Below are 18,127 nucleotides of genomic sequence, written 5' to 3' on the forward strand. Positions count from 1 at the left end.
GAATAATATATTTGCCTGCCATATAGGAAATATGTGCACTAAGCATATTAAGATCACCTCCAATAATCTTGTGCTTATTTATATATAGGCATGCCATACATATACTCTTGTTCCCACCCTTTACCTCACTAGTGGCCATTTGGAAAACCCCTCTCTCTTATTGGATTTGAATTATTGATAATCATTAATAATACTAATTTGAGCTAATCATGGCTAATTATTCATAATTATGCTTTTGATCAAATTTGCAAATTCAGGTAGCATTGTCTATATTAGTAGAGTTCTATTGAATATTACACTCAATCATAGTTTTACACATTCTAAATCCAAATTGTATAAGTGCCATAATTTATTTCTATCCTATATAAAGTGTATTATTGATTTTCCATTGGTTGATTATTTTCTTAGCTGGTGTTTAAACTAAATCCTGAAAGACCTGACTTTTTAGGTATCTATTGACCTATTTATTTATAAGATAGAGGACAGATAAATGTTGAATAAAATCAGAGATGTTGAGGTTGCCTATATTATGTCTACTTCTTTAGATTACTAAGTTCATATCTTAGACCTTGTGGCTTAGTGGCTTAGAGCATCTGTCCTGGGTGCTTGTATACATAAGGCTGTTGGTTTAACTCTGGCAAAAGGCAAGTTTATTATAAGGTATATTCTGTGTTTAGGTATTGAACTAGTGCTCTAATAGACATGACTCTATAAGAAGGCTATGAAAACACTGATGCTTGATTTATTATTATTTTTCCGAAATTTCAAGTTATAATTGGTCTTAATAATTCCTAATTTAGGAAAATTATGTCTAATTAGAACAGGTTTAGAGGGGGGGTAAGCTAAAAATGTCTAATCCTAATTGTTCTTAATTATGCATAAATAGAACTAATTAGAGCTTGATACAAAGGGGTGGTTTTCTAGATGAAGTCCTCCTCGGACATGCCCGAGGCCTGCTGATGCCCAGGATGCCATCAAAAGGCAAGTACAAAATCACTGCAAGTTCCAACAAGATGGCCCTCTTACCTGAATAGATACCTGCTCATGTAGATTCCTAGCTCCCGGAAGCTACCTTGACACACAAACCACCAACACATGGTATTTTCAACAGTGGGAATCAAAAGAAGTTGATGAGGAAAGCACCAAGGAAGGGGTGATTGATATCAGTGATGAGGGTTTGCATAATTTGAGTGAGCCTCACCTGAGTGATTCTGGTGTGAAACAGGAGGATTTTGGAGACCACCATGGCTACTGTGAGTAGCTGTTTGTGTTGGCATTCCCCCATTGATGTTGTGATGACCAGGGGGAATGGGATTCTTCTGTAGGGGTCCATGCAAAACCTTTCCTCCCTAACCAGTGCTTTGGGTGTGCAGAACTTGTAATAATTTGCACATATGTCAAGAGACTGGAATGGGAATATGCCCATGTGATATGAGGACTATTTGACATAAAGGAATGGATAGTTAGGCCTTGGGCAGACCTTTGTTAACTCTTAGCATCTCCCGAAGATGCCATTCTGACTTGCGACAAAATCCAAGACTTGTTAACCAAAAATAGTGTTGCATCATTGGGATTATCAATTAGCACAAGTGAAGAGGTTAGCAAGGAGCCGCAGAGGGTGTTTGAATCAGGCATAAACCAATACAATGAGGCCACAATCTTTAACACCATTACAATGGGTTTCTCTAGCTCAAAATATAGACATACAGATTTGTAGTTATGACCACAGTAAACACATGTCAGTGAATACATGCCTAGACTACTCCTCAACAGTCTCCTTAACTATGCCATCCATGCACGCAACATCAAGACCAAGCTTCTCAACTACAAAAAATCTCTCCTGCATGGCAGTATGCAGTAATGTATGCAGCACCATTGCGATGCCAGCTATTATGCACTTGACATGGATCACGGTGAGGGCTATGTCACCTTGATGGATGCAAGAGGTGACTGTACTAGATGACTTATGGAACAATATGGGGTCGGGGTGTGTGTATAAGCTGGCCAGCACAAAAGCATGTTCTATGCCTTGAATGTGCATTGTGAAGAAGTACCTTATCTCTATGAAGCAAGTGACACTCCCAAATGTTGTCTAGCAATGAATCCAAACAAATTGAGCCCAAACAAATTGAGCAACTAAAAAGACAGAGTTGAGGGGCGACTGTACCTTGATATTGTGTGCTATTCACACCTTATTGAGTGCCTTCAACAACTCCTTCCATAGTGATTGTATGGCTTGTCTATTGGGCAAGCATAGCTGAGCCCATCATTGTACTATGGGAATCCATGCCATCTCCACTCTCCCTCTGCATAGTAAATACCCCCAGCTTCACAAAAATAAGCTTTGATAACAAGAGCTTCACATGGGAGGACAGTGCAAGCACACAAATCCTTTGCCCAAAAGAGTACAAAGTTCTCTCTAACAGGGTGTGCCCCACATGGGAATTCCTTGACATTGTGCTCGAGGTCTGGCAGCATTGTCTTCAGAGCACTGAGAATATTTGAGCAGGTCACCACGTCACTGGGGGCCCTCATATGCAAATTTGTCCTCATCACATGTGTGTACTTTGACACCAAGGAACTGCCCTCCGAAGAGGCTGCACATGGTTGCTGAGAGGCCGCAATTGCACAGAAAGCAGGAAGGACTCCTAGTGATTGCCCAGCAGTGCGACAGCCTATGGGTCCTAAGCGCAAGGTGCTGAACCTGGCAACTTACAAGATGCATGCACTTGGTGATTATCCTGTGACAATACGATGATTGGGAACAACAGACTCATATACTATGCACATTGTGAGTACTCAAACTGTCTATATCCAACCTTGATCTAGTATAATTGTCATGACTTCAGGGAGAGGTTGCCTATAAGTTCTCAAAAAGGGGCTATGATTGAACTAATAAGCACAACTTTGTTGGGCAACTTGCTCAAGGGGAAACTCACGGACATGTCATCACTGACTCAGGACAAATCTAGGCCTTGACAAGCCACAGGTCAATATTGATTGGCGCTGGAAGGTTTAACATGCCGAGGAACCTCTCTCCTATACTCTCTCTACTGCCCATCACCACATCTCAGAATCCACACGTAATTGGTACAGAATTTCACAGTGGATGACAGAGCATACTGGCGATCACGCTGTGCTGGTATGTTTCAAACATTGTTAACATGAGGTATACTCATTGGTACCCAGGACTTTCATACCTGCTTAATAGACCACCTATTGGCATGGTTCATGGGTCTCACATACAATGGCGATAAGCATTCTTTCACTGATGAACAGTGCCTCCAACTAGAAATCATGATGTATGAGCACAATGTGCTTTGGATCAATTACACAAGCTATGACGTGTGCCAGTTGCAAGATTCCATCAACCCTCGAACGCACCCGGATATCATGATCCTGTCCCATGATAGTGATGCAGGGCCCAATACACACTTCTATCCATATTGGTATGCACGTGTCCTAGGTATATTTCATGTGATGGCACGGTATATTGGACTGAAGAGCCAGTCATCAGAGATGCAACATGTGGACTTTTTATGGGTACGATGGTATGGGTTGGACCCAGACATGCATACAGGTTGGCATGCTAGGTGACTTCCCACCATAGGCTTTGTTCCTGAAACTGATCCTGACGTGTTTGGCTTCCTCAATCCGCAAGAGGTATTGAGGGGTGCTTACCTGATTCCTGCTTTCCATCACAGCCTTGCCAAGGGCCTTTTGCATGCAATTTTATACGCATGCCAGGCAAATGAGGACCAAGACTGGAACCTGTTCTATCCTAACATGTAAGCGCTATAGTTCATATATTGGCATTAGCTGACAGATCTCCTATGTGTAGTTTCATAGACCAAGACATGTTCATGTGGTACCAAAGTGGTAGAGTTGGGCACCTGGTCACTCAAAGTTGGGATCACATTTTGCAAGGTGAAGCACAACCTTCAATGGAAGATGATATGGTGGACAAAAGCACACTAGTCCTAACTGCTGCTGGAGAATTGGGCAATGCCGACAAGACTATGGAGGGAGATGACGATGACGATGAGGGTGAGGAAGAGCACACAGGGGAAAGCACAGCAGAAGAGGAGGCAGACACCGCACATTGCCCTCAATATTCCCTGGGTTATATTTGGGGTATATAAGCAATATACTCAAAATATACCATGAATATACCCAGAGCCACCCTTGGTATATTCACTATTGATTCAAGGTTTTGGCTCAAATATACCAGGAGTATCCCTGGGAGCTGGATATATTCACAGTATATTTCATGTATATTCGCATTTGATATCCATTAATTATCGCTTTTAAAAGCACTCCATAAATAGATAATAAGTATATTTAAACAACAATAAAGCATAATTAAGCCATCAAAGGATGCATGAATGTCTAAAGACAAAAGGATCTACAAAACATACTCCAAAAGGTAAGAGGTGCAAATTCTGGCCAAAAGTCAACAGCCTTGTGGCTACAGATGCACGATTGAGGCAACAAAAAAAGGCTGTACCGCCCTTCCACTTTTCCGCATCATTGTCAGCCCATAACACAAAAAAATCCCTGGAAAAAGACATTAATGAGTACCCACAGTAACCCAGCAAGGAACACCAGGTCACGCACCAAGAAGCCTGATGAACCTACTGAGTCTGCCACATCAGCAATTCAACCCTCTAGTCCAATGCCTACTGAAGATTGAGTACTGCCATTGCCATGTTGTGATGACCCCAAGAAGCATCATATGGAGGTTGACCCACAAGTTCGGGTGGCCACCATGCATACCCATGGCGCTTCAGGGACAGGAAAACCAGTCCCACGATGCAAAGATATATTCAAGCAACCGCAGAAGAAAAAAGGTGAGTGTTCTATCCATAAAAACCTCATTTGGTATACGCACTAACATAGCTGTTGTTGTTGCTACTGCTGCTGCAGCTATGATGACGCTGGTTGTTGCTTCTGCTGCTGCAGCTGTGATGACACCGGTTGCTGCTGCTACTGCAGCTGTGATGACGCCGGTTGCTGCTGCTACTGCAGCTGTGACAACGCCAGTTGTTGCTGCAAGAGCAGCACTCATACTTGCCCCGAAGATCCCAAGACTGATATTGAAGCCTCCATGTGCGCCAGCCTCATTAGTGATCAGCTCTGTACAGGCTCAGCCCACTCACCTGCTCATGCCGGTGGCATCCAAGGACACACCAAAAAATGCTACCCTATTCTTCGTGCTTGCGGGGTATACTAAGGAGCCAGCACTGGTGCCCTCATGGATGATAGCCCATGATGACCAGTCCCATGTAGCTCCGCTCATGCTGGCACTGCCAAAGATTAAGACCATGCCACTGACTGTTGTCAGGGCTGATCCTGCTGCACATGCCACCCCGCCGGAGGGATCCGTAACCTCCAACAATATGTCAGCAAACCCCAGAATTGACGCATTGTTTGAAATGCGCCTTCAAGCAGGCAGAGGGGCACATTGTGGTTCTACAACAAGCATGCCTCGGGGGAGAAGCAGTCAACCTCATGCCACCCCTGCCCTTGGTATGAGCCAAGGGCCAACGCCTCTGAGAGACATCAGTGATGCTGCGGCCACATCACAGTACCCTCGAGAAGCGCATGCACCTACAAGGGAATCCTCCTTGGCACCAATGGATCCAAGCATGATAGGACTAGCAGGTGAATACACCTCTATCTAATGAACAAAATGAGTTAATCAGCATACATTGAAACAGACAAGAGAGCATTGGTGATGAAGAATATACAGGATAGGCTTTCTAGCCTCAAATTCAAGTTCCCAAGAGTTCAAGAGATTGTTAAGGAAGTTCTAACAATGCTTATAAGCTCCATGTCACACAATCTGAAGGTGTTGCCCGGGGAGTTGAATAATGCCATTGCGAAGAACAACAAGGTAGAGGGGAGGTTAAATGAGATGGGGCGGGAGATGGCCAACATGAAGGCAGAGGTTAATGCTTTGAAGGTGGAGACAAGAGAGAGGTCAGCAGGGCAAGATGGCAGCGACACAGGGCAGAGGCAGAATAACATTCTGTTGGTGAGTCATATGATTTTTATTTCACAAATGCTTGGCACTTACAATGAATGATCCCTGAACAATCAGATGACCATATGGAATATCATGTATGATTGGATGGAGATTCCGCATGATAGTGCAGTCCTTCTGGATCCACTCCCTATTGATGAAGCAGGAGTACGTGAGTATTGGATGTTAGTAGAAGATGGGGCAGAGAACAATAGGATCCTACGGCCAGGCTGGACTGACTCATGGTACACCAATGAGGCAGGGTGGGCAAAAAATGTGGTGGCTAGGGTGTAAATAGATAGTGCACACTGGAATTCAAGTGTGAATCAAACCAAATTGCGATGCCTACGATCCTAGCTGCAATTCACGTCACCTTCTCGAGCTGGGTCAAGGCCTACAAGAAGTCAAAGAAGCCCATTGTTGATCAGTCCATCATAAGGCAGAAGCAGTGGCGCAACAGCCATAAAACACAGGCTAGTCAAATTTTGATGGTTGCATAGGATTCTGCTTACCACATAGTTTGTAGAAAGCAAACAGTCGCAAGATGTATCACATGCTGGTCCCTGAGGCAGCCAGACCAGAATGGGCATTTATAGGGGAGACTATATATCAGTCCACAGATGAATTGGAGGAAGAAACACTCACCAGTGTAGGAGGGAATGGTGGACTGGATCCACAGACTGTTGATAAATGGCCCATCAGTCACAATGCACAGATGGGGGTTTCTAAACTTGGGAAGCAGAAGCCTGTGTCACATAAGCCTTACCTGACACATGCTCCAACGTACCGTGTGGCTCAGGTACAATTTTACTCACCAGTGTATTATAAGATATCTCATGTGTCATCCCCTTGGCAGGTAAACGAGATTCTGGATAAAGTAGATGACATGAGAAATAACAACTCAAACCCACATGTCCAGGAGTATAGAGCACCAAGGAGGAAAGGTTTACCTGTCAGGAAGAAAATCACAAAGCCTAAAATTCCTTGTATGATGGTTGACCTCCAGTGGCTTGTGATGCATTCTGAAAACGATACTCCTTTGCATATCCAAGACTTTGAAAGTGCTCTGTTGGAGGAATGGGAAGGGCACTTTGGAGAAGATGATGATCTGTATAGAAATGAGGTTCCAGATGAGACGGCAGAACCTTGGGATGAGGAAATGTGGAGGGTCAGCATGTACTTGGAGGGTGAAATGTAATGTACTCACAGCCATGCTGTCTTGATCACTCATTGTCAGAATCATATCTGAGGGCATCCAGTTCTTGAGTTAACTAAAAAAGGTTGTGCATGAAAGACTTGAAAAAAAAAAAAAAAAAAATTTATATGGTCTAGTAATATGGTGACCCACACGTGGCCATGATTATGAGGGGGGATTTCTGCAAGGGCAAACACCCTGCACAGGCAGTGTAATTCAATGACCTCGGGATCTAAGAATTTGTTGAAATTCCAAGTTAAGATCCTAAGGTCGGTTTGCCTAGGAGATGGTGATAATAGAAGTGCAATCATTAGCTGATGATCAATGATGACCTACCTGTTATTCCATGGCATCAAGGGGATGCCAGCACTCATGAAGTGTTTGACAATTGCAAAGGCAGTTGACAATGCTGCTAAGCATGGATCACGGTGCTCGTGCTTCACTGATAGGATATACTGGATTTGCACAGCTATCCTGCCGTCCATGTATGCAAATGAGGTACCCTTTCCTCTGTATGAAGTGCAAGCCCCAAACTGTGTGCCATTCACGTGGGCATGGGAGAAAGATTGCACCGCAGTCGCAACAAATAGCTTGCTGGCTTGCCAATCAGTCATTTTTCAGACAAGTTTTACCTGTGAATTCCAGAGTGTCTGCAGATACTTGAAAACGAGACCGTATAACGATGTGCCATTGATTTGGATCATATTGAGGTTGATGTGTTTACCTTGAGGCAGTAGTTCAACTTTATCAGATCCTTCAAATGAAAAATGAAAAATAGATGAATATGACATCTGGAAAAACACCCTGTTGTATTAGCTCCGGATTATATCTAATAGTGTCTAAAAGTATCTAAAAGTGTTAATAGCATCTAAAGGTGTCTAATTTCATAATTAGAAGCAACCCATTGTGAGCATTGGATTAGTTTCTAGTTTCATAATATTAGCACTAATTCTATACTAAGAAGTCTTTAATTATTAGTAGGAAATAGTAAGTACTACTGCTCTATCAGTGAGAAGGTAAAAATGTGGCATATTCTATACTATTTCAGCATATTACTCTCCTTCATATATGCCTATACCATTATCTTGTAGCTCTTTTGCTGACTTTCCAGCTGCCTTTACAAGGAATATAAAAAGAGAGAAATGTGCATTGATGCCCCTAGCTGCTTTATTGGCAGCTTGGCAGCTGCCACAAGGGGCTATGAAGACCTTGGTACTCTAGCCTTGCACATAAGATCATTGCAGTCGTCATTGTTAGCCAATGCCTACTACTGGTCATTATAGGACACAACATGTGGGTTGGGCTTAGGGATATGCTATATGTAGCCTTGTAGACCTTGTCTATTAGTATAGTGGCTAATACTGTCTTGTGCAGCACACAATCATCATCACTATTGATATTACAATTTTTAGCACTATTTATATTGTTTATTGCCTTGTTATACAGAAGATGCTCAAACTTGGTGTTTTCCTCTAGCTATTAGGCTGTGGAAAAGACAGCCATATTTGTATGTGGTGCCAGAATAATATATTTGCCTGCCATATAGGAAATATATGCATTAAGCATATTAAAATCACCTCCAACAATCTTGTGCTTATTTATATGTGCTTATTTATATATAGGCATGCCATACATATACCCTTGTCCCCACCCTCTACCTCACTAGTGGCTATTTGGAAAACCCCTCTCTCTTATTGGATCTTGATGATTCATAATCATGTTTTTGATCAAATTTGCAAATTCAGGTAGCATTGTCTATACTAGTAGAGTCCCATTGAATATTACACTCAATCATAGTTTTACACATTCTCAGTCCAAATTGTATAAGTGCCATAATCTATTTTTATCCTATATAAAGTGTATTATTGATTTTCCATTGGTTGATTATCTTCTTAGTTGGTGTTTAAACTAAATCTTGAAAGACCTGACTTTTTAGGTATTTATTGACCTATTTATTTATAAAATAGAGGAAAGATAAATATTGAATAAAATCAGAGATGTTGAGGTTGCCTATATTATGTCTACTTATTTAGATTACTGAGTTCATATATTAGACCTTGTGGCTTAGTGGCTAGAGCATCTGTCCCGGGTGCTTGCATACATGAGGTTGTTGGTTCAACTCTGGCAGAAGGCAAGCTTGTTATAAGGTATATTCTGTGTTTAGGTATTGAACTAGTGCTCTAATAGATATGACTCTATAAGAAGGCTATGAAAACTGTGATGCTTGATTTATTATGATTTTTCCGAAATTTCAAGTTATAATGAATCCTAATAATTCCTAATTTAGGAAAATTATGTTTAATTAGAACAGGTTTAGAGGGGGGGTAAGCTAAAAATGTCTAATCCTAATTGTTCTTAATTATGCATAAATGGAACTAATTAGAGCTTAATACAAAGGGGTGGTTTTCCAGATGGAGGAGTGGTGCACTTTGTTTGATTTGGCTTGATCATGTTGATGCACCCGCAAAAATGTGTTATGCTGTGGGGAAGGACTCACTATTGGATCCACGCCGGCCTGCGTGACTCGCAATTATATTAAGGAGAGCTCCTCATGTCCGATGGGACTTTTTATCACCCTTCAAATAATTCTTGAGTTTCCGGATGGCAACCAAGTCCTCTTCATTTTGCTCATCAAGCTCTTCGATCATGCATACCTTGAGATGATGACAACAGATTAGTGAGACCTCTCTATGTGAAAATTACTCACCAGGTCATGGATCAATATGTTCTTGATCCAACTCCGCATTATGGTACCTTCAAGTTCACCTCCTGTATGTCCATTTGTGTTAACCTTGACAAGGTGTCCATTGTTTGCTTCTGGCCCAAATAGCCAGAACCTATAAACCAGCCCTAGGCAATAAATGAAATAATCTCCGTGAGTAAGCAAATGGGAATAGGGAGTGAGATGGCAATGCATCAGTAATGATGCGCGACATGTGCGTGCATGATAGTCCTGCGCATGCCGTGCTTCGTTGGGTGTTATTGACTAGGCCGTCCAGATGCAGATGGCGGAGCATGCATCGAGAACAGCCTTGAAATGACGCTGGTAATTCCGATCCATAGAGATGTCATCCTCCTCAAAGTGTGCCACGACTACAGTCCTACCCGACTGCTGTGCAATGTGCATACGATAAGCCTTGCGACGTTCTCGCAGCAGCTTCTCAGTCTTTGCGAAGGCAGCACCAGCTTTAGATTTGGGAGCAGGTCTAGGCGAATCACAATCTGGGATCTTGCCATTCTGCTGCCATGCGTAATAAAGTGCGACAGGCAGAACTGTTGCGAAGTTCCACCATTGGTCGGCCTTCAATGTCCCTAATATCTGCAAATCTTGCATTGTTAGCAAATAAAGCTCAAATTCACAAAATAACTAAACCTTAGTGGGCACTCTGCCAATTGTAGAGGGCCACCAGATGCTCCCCAAGAAGGTCTCGAGTTTCTCATAAGGATTGTTCATCCGGCTCTGACGTGTCAGCATCCTGCCAATAACCAAGATCTGTTGGAGGTGTAGGCTTGCTCCAATAAACAAATATATTGGGTATTATGACTCTACATGATTATATACCAGAGATGTAGCTTAGGATACGGAAACAAAAGTAGGGACAGAATATTGGAGACCAGCGAGTAACTCTAATCTTCCTGCAGGCTGCCATGATTTATAGACCTGATTTTACCACATTTGCTCTTCCAGGCAGGGCTTCTGGAGAAGATGAGACAAATGAAGAGGTCAAAGTGCACTTCCTCACAAAGTTGAGAGCCTCCTTCGTGCATTGGATGATACGATTGCTAGTGCTGGACTTCGCAGAACCCATATCTTTGCCTGTGCTAAAAATATCACCTGTGGTCATGGGTGGGGGAACCGTCAGTGTGACCTGAGGTATGAATTCTGGCAGTACGATGGTGTCTAGCCAAGTTACGTAGATAGTGATGATCTTCTCCACAAATTTTGATGCATCCTGAAGAGATATTTTGTAGGCACGAGCAACGCACTGCGTGAAAGCAGACATTTTGGCGTCAGATCTCCTGCTTAACTTCATGCCAATGTTGAGGATGACCCAATGTGGGTGGATGTGCGATTGCAGTGCAGGCAAGTTTGTGAAGGGATGCAAGAACCATTCAAATTGTGGTACTGATGCCACACTTTCTTCAACGGTGTTGTGGGTGTTATGATCACATTCTGTCGGGCCTTAACAGTGGTCTATGCCAACATGATCATCACAAATATCAAGCGGCCTCACAAGGTGAGGCGTACAACAAGGTACAGATAATAACCTTGGTCATCCACTCCCAACGAATCACCTTGTCGTTGGTCGAGTATCACAAGCCATATTGCGATGGGCATAGAATGCCGCCTTACAAACTACTCACACACTGGGCATCAAGCTCCTAGTCTTTCCTGACCAGAAAGAGATTAACGGAGAAGCACAAGAGTAGTCATTATTGAGAGAGACGACTTAGAGAATACCTATGGATACATATATGGTATTCTCACGCCCTATTTCCTAAAGTAGTATAAAAGGCCCATAGAGTAAGCTGAGGTTCTTCAGTCTATTCTCTTCATTCTCCTGTATCTTCACATACAGGACTCTTCATTCTACTACAGTCTTCCTACTGTGGTCTCCATTGCTACATCGCAATATATCTCTGGCTCCTGTGCTACACGTACAGTCAAGACCATCATTCCACACATCCTCCTTGAGTAACCTAGGGAAGAACCTCCTACTCTTGGGGTTATTGAACAAGCAGTTTGTAACACTAGAATAGACTCTTTTGCCCCTACCTTGCTCGCACTAGCTTGCTGCCACACTCTCTCTCATAACCTTGCTTAGTGAAGACATAGACCCCCATCGAGGAAGTGTTACTGCACACACTCTGGAGCAAGACCTAGGCCAGGAATACCCACCCGGCACTAGACGTATAAATAACCAACTCTATCACAACAACCGCCCTATCCGGCGCGAAGGGGACTTCTGGGTCTACGAAGACAATAACAGATTCACCCCTCCGAATCACGATAACTGCTCATACCAAAATGGGCGTTATTACTTCACCCTCAAAGACGGAACAGAAGAAGAGGACATTTGGAATGAAATAGAGAGCCAGTGGGAACTAGCACCCCAATACAGGGAACCGGCGCCGGTAATCCCCGAAGACTCAGAGCAAGAAGAAACAACCTCACAATCAGACTCCGACTCATCACCAAACCAAACACCGATCAACACCCAAAACCAACCGCTCACCGACATGTCGGGACAAGCTTCGACTTCCACAGACCCCCCTTCCACGACAGTACAACCCGGAAGAGGAAAAGTTAAACTTCTAGACAATTATGGGGAATTTGATGGTACAGACTGGTCAGGAGAGTCCGACTCAAACAATGAAACCTTAACAGAAGATGATATCCGTCAAACTGATACTAAGAGGTCCAAGTCTCATAAACGATCGGGAGCCTTGAAGAAGAAAAAAGCCAAGAAAGTCTCCTATGATAGTGACGATGAGATTATTCCGTTTAAGGCTGGTGCAAACACAAAGGCTTTAGTCTCAGCCGATGAAATGGAAGGATTAATAGATATGATGAACCAAATGGATATCTCATCATCAAAATATGCCCAAGTTTACTATCGAGCTATGAAGCTAGACCGGGACATAGTTAATGTTATGCGAGCACCTGATTTGCGATCCAAACCCATGACTCTTCCAATTCAGACAAGCCCTCAATCAAGCTTTCAACGTCAGCCTCCTCTGCATCTGGCACCACCACGGGAAAATGGATTTACAAGAATGCCTGAAGGACCTCCTCAGTGAGAGGAGATGATGTGTTATGGTTGTGGAGAAAAAGGACATGGATTGGGTCAGTGCCCTCAGATCTTTTAATTAACCAAATCAGGAGTTCTAGCACGTGATAATGTAGGGCGGATCACTCATGGAACCGGGGCAAGGATCAGCAGATTCCAAAATGAGACCATCATTGAAGCTGCAAAATGCGAAAGAGATGTCATGGATGCAACTCATCAAAGCCGGACCAATTTGGTTTTGATCAATGGTGATACATCCTCAGAAGCAGAAAGTAATGACGAGGAAGATGTTTACATGATCCACAGGGAAGACGAGGAATATCAAGTCTTTCCGGCGGAGCGATCTATTAAGTCAACTAAGTCTATGAGAAAAGGGGCATTTGATGAAGTATATCCACCAAAACGTGGCCAACCGCGATCAGATCCCAGGCCACAAGAACCTCAGGCAATGCAGGCTCCAAGAATTCCAGGAGAGCAGCTAGGTCATCCAAGACCAAAAACACCGCCTAACAAATTACCAGAACCAGCTGAATCATCTACAATACCTCAAGGACCATCATCTGGAACTAGAAGCCAGGGAAAACAACCAGTGGAACCACTTAGAATGCCTTCAGCACCAATCCCTATTGTTCCAACACCTGCGAATAACACAGCAAAGCCCTCTTTTGATTTTCACAAACCACAGTTTACCAAGATCCAGCCTGTCAATACCCGTGCACCCAAGTATAATGAAGATAGTGATTTCATTATGGAAGACACCGGAGATGATCAGCAACCCAACCCTCCAAAATTGAAATTGGCCAAGAAGCAGAGTGTAATCAGAAGTGATCCTGATTCAGAAATGGAAGTTGACATTGTGAAACCAAAACGGCAACATTCCCTTAAAAGGTCAACACAGAGATTAGAGGAACCAACAAAGGATCAATTAAAAGAAGGAACAGGAAATCGACAGCAAAAGAAGCCTCACCTTCGACAATCAATGATCTCATCAACAACCAATCCATCTCACATCTTGAATCAAGTTCTGTGAACACCAATTGAAGTTGCAGTTGGGGACTTGCTCGGAGTCTCTAAAGAGCTGTCTTCACTACTATCAGAGAGTATGAAGTTCAAGGTCGCCGATCAGCCTGAGGCATCTCAAGATAGACGTGAACGAGCTTACGTAAACCTAACTCGGACTGTTAGCGAACCTCTCATCAACATTCCTTTATCCTTTAGTCAATACCGAAACTCAAGCCCAGTATCTGCAATTGTTGACACAGGGTCGCAGCTCAATATTATCTCTAAGGAAGTTTGCGATGAGCTCATGTTCCTACTAGTTAACAAGGAAGCGCACATTAGGATGCATGATGCCAATGGTGGAGAAGGAGAACTCATCGGACTCATTGAAGATATCCAGTTGCAGTTTGGAGGAATAACCACTTGGACCAGTCTTTATATTGGCGAGAATCTTCCATTCTCAATGTTGCTAGGACGTCCCTGGCAGAGAGGCAATTTTGTGGGAATTGATGAGAGGAAGGATGGAACCTATCTGCAATTTAAAGATCTAGATAATCTAGATGTAGTCCAGTTCGAAGCTAAGGTTGCTGACGCTGAAGGAAGAGAGATGGGAAATGGGAATGAGGAGCGTCCCTCCTGGATTAGGCATCGGTTTCCTATTTCCGAGAGCTTCCAGATCTACACAGCCTCGCTTGGTAATACTTTGGACCTGATAAGGAAGCCGGAAATCAGGTCATTTGATTGGGATCATCCTGAAAGTCACTTGTGGAACCCGGGCCAGAGCCAAATCAGTCATCAGGAACATTGGAAAAGGCTCCAGGCAGCAGCTGGACTCCTCCAGCTGAGTCAGACATCAGTCATCAGAAGCGCAGAAGAATCACATGCTGATGGTAACCCGGAGACATGGTCCTGTCTAGATCTGTCAAAAGATCTCCCAAGAAGATTCCCAAGGGAATCGGAAAATTCCGATAAAAAAGAAGCGCCGAGTTTACTACCCTGCTTGGCATCACCTACTGAGAAAACCCAGTTCTCTGCAGTCTTGCAAAAAAGGAAAGGAAAACACATGGATAGCATGAGCAAGCTGACTCGGAGACTTGAAGAAATGTCTCTAGAAAGGAGGAGAAACATCCAAGGAAAAGGTATAAAAAGGAGGAGGATTGAGCAGGGAAAGGATCATCAAATCACATTCTCAATGCCTTCGGAGAGTGCAAGCTCTAATTTTCATCTAGCCTTCCGAGAACTGATTGAGCGACCTTCTTCTCAACTCCCATTGGCTTTTGAGGTCCACCCACACGCCACCCTTCTTGATATTTGTGAGCGGGCTCGGCAAGAAGACATCCGGCTTAGTCATGATGGGGAGACCTATGACATCGTCTTGTCCGGCCGGGGAGCTGAGCTTGGATCTGGCTTCGAGCAGGGCAAGCATTTTCATGATCACGTTCTCCTCACTTCTGCTTCGGTTTCTCAAATCTCTGGCAGCACTGCTCCTCCTGGTGTGGAGTATGGGGTGTCATTCATTCGAACCTATCGGCTCCCAGTGCCAAGTAGCAGCCAAAACATCCCCTACCTGCTTTTCGGCGGCGCCGCTGGAGGATCCGATTCTGAAGCTGCGGGCCCCAGGCCAGGCAACCGAACCAATCCGGCGCTGGATGCGCATCGTCTCCTTTCCCTTCCTGCTTCACTGGCGACGCCTCTCGACAACTCCAGTACTCTGCTCACCCAATCCTTGTCACGCCTCCACGACTTCATTACAGCCGCCAACGCGCAGCCTGCGCCAGCCCGTCCAGATGATCCGCGGAAGGCTGGAATCATCCGAAGGGACCCTAACCCTCCTGACGACAACTACCGACCGCCGCCTCCCGTCTCTCCACTCCCTCAGCTCCGTGTCGATGAAACGGACCTACAAGCCTATAATGGCACTCAAGAGGACTTGGACAGCCGAAGAAACGAAGAGGATCGAGTCAGAACGAGAGAGGAAGGGGTTGAGGGAACTCAGGGCGCAGGGCACGACGCGCGCGACGCGCAAGCGTCAGGCGGAGCTCCTGTCATCAATGAGCGCGAAGCCAACAATCACAGAGGCAGTGGGAGGCGAATGGAAAAGCGGCGGAGGGAGCATGACGAGAACAATGCCATGGACGTCGACGGGGAGTACTCACGAGGTGCGCAGGGCAGCGCAGACGCAGCGCGGCTCGACACTAACTGCTCCAGCGCAGAACATTCGTCATCAGAGGGCTCAACAGACAAGCAGCCGTCCAAGCGGATCTGCGGGACGTTCTATTCGACCACTTTCCCCTTCGGAATACGAGCATCCACCCGTAACACCATTCGTCAGGCAAACGGAGTGCGCGCGCAGCCCGCTACAGATAATTCAGGTCCAAGGGACCCCCTCTCGGAACTCGAGCGCCCAGGTTCGCGCGCCTCGTCCAACAACGCCGGCAGTGGCTCACGACCCACGAATGAACTACCTGTACCCACGCCCGTTAGCTATGCAGTCGCGCGCATCGCACAGGCGCACACAGCTGTCAGAGATGCAGCCCAGGCAGGAGTGGATGGCCCCACAGACCTTGTGGCAGCCGTTTATGCTTGTACCGCCGCCGCCGATGCTTTTCACAGGACTGGGAGCCTCGATGAGAGCTCCGGGGACTTGCACACCATTCACGCTTGCGCGCCAACCACCCCCGCACCCTCTGTTGCATCATTGACGAATGAGCAGCAAAGACACTCGCCATCTCCATTCCCACGATACGTTCTGCCGCCAGCCCCGTCCCCAGTCGATAACGCTACAGTATTTTATGTACACGCTAGCCCTCCCATCATAGACCCTTTTACAGACCCGCGGTTCATCGCGCAGCCTGCTCTTGGACCTTTTGAGTATCATTCGGACGAGCTCAAGAAGCTAGGGATATCCCTATCCGCGGAGGTTCCTCCACCCCCTGAGAGCTCCTCCATAGCATCTTCTCAACGCACTCCACCCAATCCGCATGGACCACCACCTCCGCAGCCTCCACCATCTCCAGATGACGCAGTGCCGCCGTTATCGACCCTGCCACTAACCCCACCTCAATTATCACTCGGTGCGAGCCTAGCAAGGCCCATTGATGTTGATGATGAAGAGTCGAGCCACGGAGCGCTGACCCCAGGGGATTTTGAGGATGATGAGGATGACGAAGAAGGTTCGGGAAGGGTTAGAGAGCCGATTCCAGGGCCAGACAATCAGCGGTCTCGTATACTCTTTCGCGATGGACCTGTTATTCACAATCATGATGGCTCACTCGTCTTGACCCAGAAGCCTTCAACACCAGTCTATGGGGATAAATTTCCATTTCTTTCAACAATCATCGAGCGGTTCTGGTCAGGCTCGCACCCCGACACAGGTAGCATCTTGCCGCGTGCAAGAGTTCTGATGCCCGGAATTATCCCGGTGTGGGCCCACTGGCGAAACCTTACTATGAGTGTCATTGTATCTCTCCGGAGTTTTGTTGAAAGGCAGTACTATCATCCCCGACAGTATGACCACTCTCTCAAGGCTACCTTCGTGGACCCCTCATTTCAACTTCTCCTCACTTTCGGCAGGCTGGAATCAATCACTGCCCTAGACTGGTGTAACCCCTTGATGTATTCCGATGAGTCATATTTTATCTGGGAGGTATGCTGGCTATTTGAAATCCAGGGAAGGCATGATTTCGCGAAGGTCTTGCATAGGTTCACTGACATCCACTTTGCCGATGACCTAACCATCTGCCATCTTGTTAACAACCACTTTTTTGACCCTTCTCCCGACAAGGCATGGGCCCGGAACTACTTTCGACGACTCGACCGCGCAGGCGCCATGGTTGAGGAGCTCCGAGACAGGGAGCGGAGGTACATGGAGTAAGCGATTAGTAAGCGGCCTTGAGTAAGTGTCGAAATGGGTAAAGGATCTCATTTAGAACACTTTTCTCTCATATTCCTTGGACATTTTGATGGCCTTTAATATTCTTTCTGATCTTTGTATAGAATGTCTTGACATGTTATGGTCTGGTGCTGCCCTTGTATGTTTTAAATATTCTCTATGCTCTGATTAATAGTTTCCTTTATATATGAAATTCCTGCCCTTGCCTGGCATTGTTACGGCCA

At 45.1% G+C, this 18,127-nt stretch overlaps 8 protein-coding genes across 8 annotated transcripts; 4 read left to right on the plus strand and 4 right to left on the minus strand.

The window, feature by feature from the left end:
* Positions 1-1,759: 1,759 nt before the first annotated feature.
* HETIRDRAFT_41215 (uncharacterized protein) lies at positions 1,760-2,068 on the minus strand (the record flags this gene model as incomplete). The annotated part of the gene is made up of 1 exon (XM_009542030.1): positions 1,760-2,068. A coding segment is annotated over one exon (309 nt), but the record flags the coding sequence as incomplete, so codon positions are not given.
* A 1,041-nt stretch (positions 2,069-3,109) lies between these two features.
* Positions 3,110-4,142, plus strand: HETIRDRAFT_166004 (uncharacterized protein; the record flags this gene model as incomplete). The annotated part of the gene is made up of 4 exons (XM_009542212.1): positions 3,110-3,142; positions 3,190-3,593; positions 3,705-3,788; positions 3,842-4,142. The coding sequence occupies 4 exons, from the start codon at positions 3,110-3,112 to the stop codon at positions 4,140-4,142; spliced, it is 822 nt and encodes a 273-aa protein (XP_009540507.1).
* A 593-nt stretch (positions 4,143-4,735) lies between these two features.
* On the plus strand, positions 4,736-6,319 carry HETIRDRAFT_166005 (uncharacterized protein; the record flags this gene model as incomplete). Its single annotated transcript, XM_009542213.1, has 4 exons — positions 4,736-4,850; positions 4,900-5,664; positions 5,721-6,037; positions 6,104-6,319. The coding sequence occupies 4 exons, from the start codon at positions 4,736-4,738 to the stop codon at positions 6,317-6,319; spliced, it is 1,413 nt and encodes a 470-aa protein (XP_009540508.1).
* Positions 6,320-6,366: 47 nt separating this feature from the next.
* On the plus strand, positions 6,367-6,683 carry HETIRDRAFT_243789 (uncharacterized protein; the record flags this gene model as incomplete). The annotated part of the gene is made up of 2 exons (XM_009542214.1): positions 6,367-6,516; positions 6,570-6,683. Coding segments are annotated over 2 exons (264 nt in total), but the record flags the coding sequence as incomplete, so codon positions are not given.
* Positions 6,684-7,345: 662 nt separating this feature from the next.
* Positions 7,346-7,573, minus strand: HETIRDRAFT_244608 (uncharacterized protein; the record flags this gene model as incomplete). Its single annotated transcript, XM_009542215.1, has 2 exons — positions 7,346-7,499; positions 7,557-7,573. Coding segments are annotated over 2 exons (171 nt in total), but the record flags the coding sequence as incomplete, so codon positions are not given.
* A 2,321-nt stretch (positions 7,574-9,894) lies between these two features.
* Positions 9,895-10,137, minus strand: HETIRDRAFT_305563 (uncharacterized protein; the record flags this gene model as incomplete). The annotated part of the gene is made up of 1 exon (XM_009542216.1): positions 9,895-10,137. One exon carries the CDS (start codon positions 10,135-10,137, stop codon positions 9,895-9,897), a length of 243 nt encoding a protein of 80 aa, XP_009540511.1.
* A 69-nt stretch (positions 10,138-10,206) lies between these two features.
* HETIRDRAFT_306881 (uncharacterized protein) lies at positions 10,207-10,674 on the minus strand (the record flags this gene model as incomplete). Its single annotated transcript, XM_009542217.1, has 2 exons — positions 10,207-10,539; positions 10,594-10,674. 2 exons carry the CDS (start codon positions 10,672-10,674, stop codon positions 10,207-10,209), a joined length of 414 nt encoding a protein of 137 aa, XP_009540512.1.
* A 3,440-nt stretch (positions 10,675-14,114) lies between these two features.
* HETIRDRAFT_307664 (uncharacterized protein) lies at positions 14,115-17,885 on the plus strand (the record flags this gene model as incomplete). Its single annotated transcript, XM_009542218.1, has 1 exon — positions 14,115-17,885. One exon carries the CDS (start codon positions 14,115-14,117, stop codon positions 17,883-17,885), a length of 3,771 nt encoding a protein of 1,256 aa, XP_009540513.1.
* Between the last annotated feature and the right edge of the window lie 242 nt (positions 17,886-18,127).

Source organism: Heterobasidion irregulare (genome assembly GCF_000320585.1).
Source record: "Heterobasidion irregulare TC 32-1 unplaced genomic scaffold scaffold_01, whole genome shotgun sequence".
NCBI classification, from domain to species: domain Eukaryota; kingdom Fungi; phylum Basidiomycota; class Agaricomycetes; order Russulales; family Bondarzewiaceae; genus Heterobasidion; species Heterobasidion irregulare.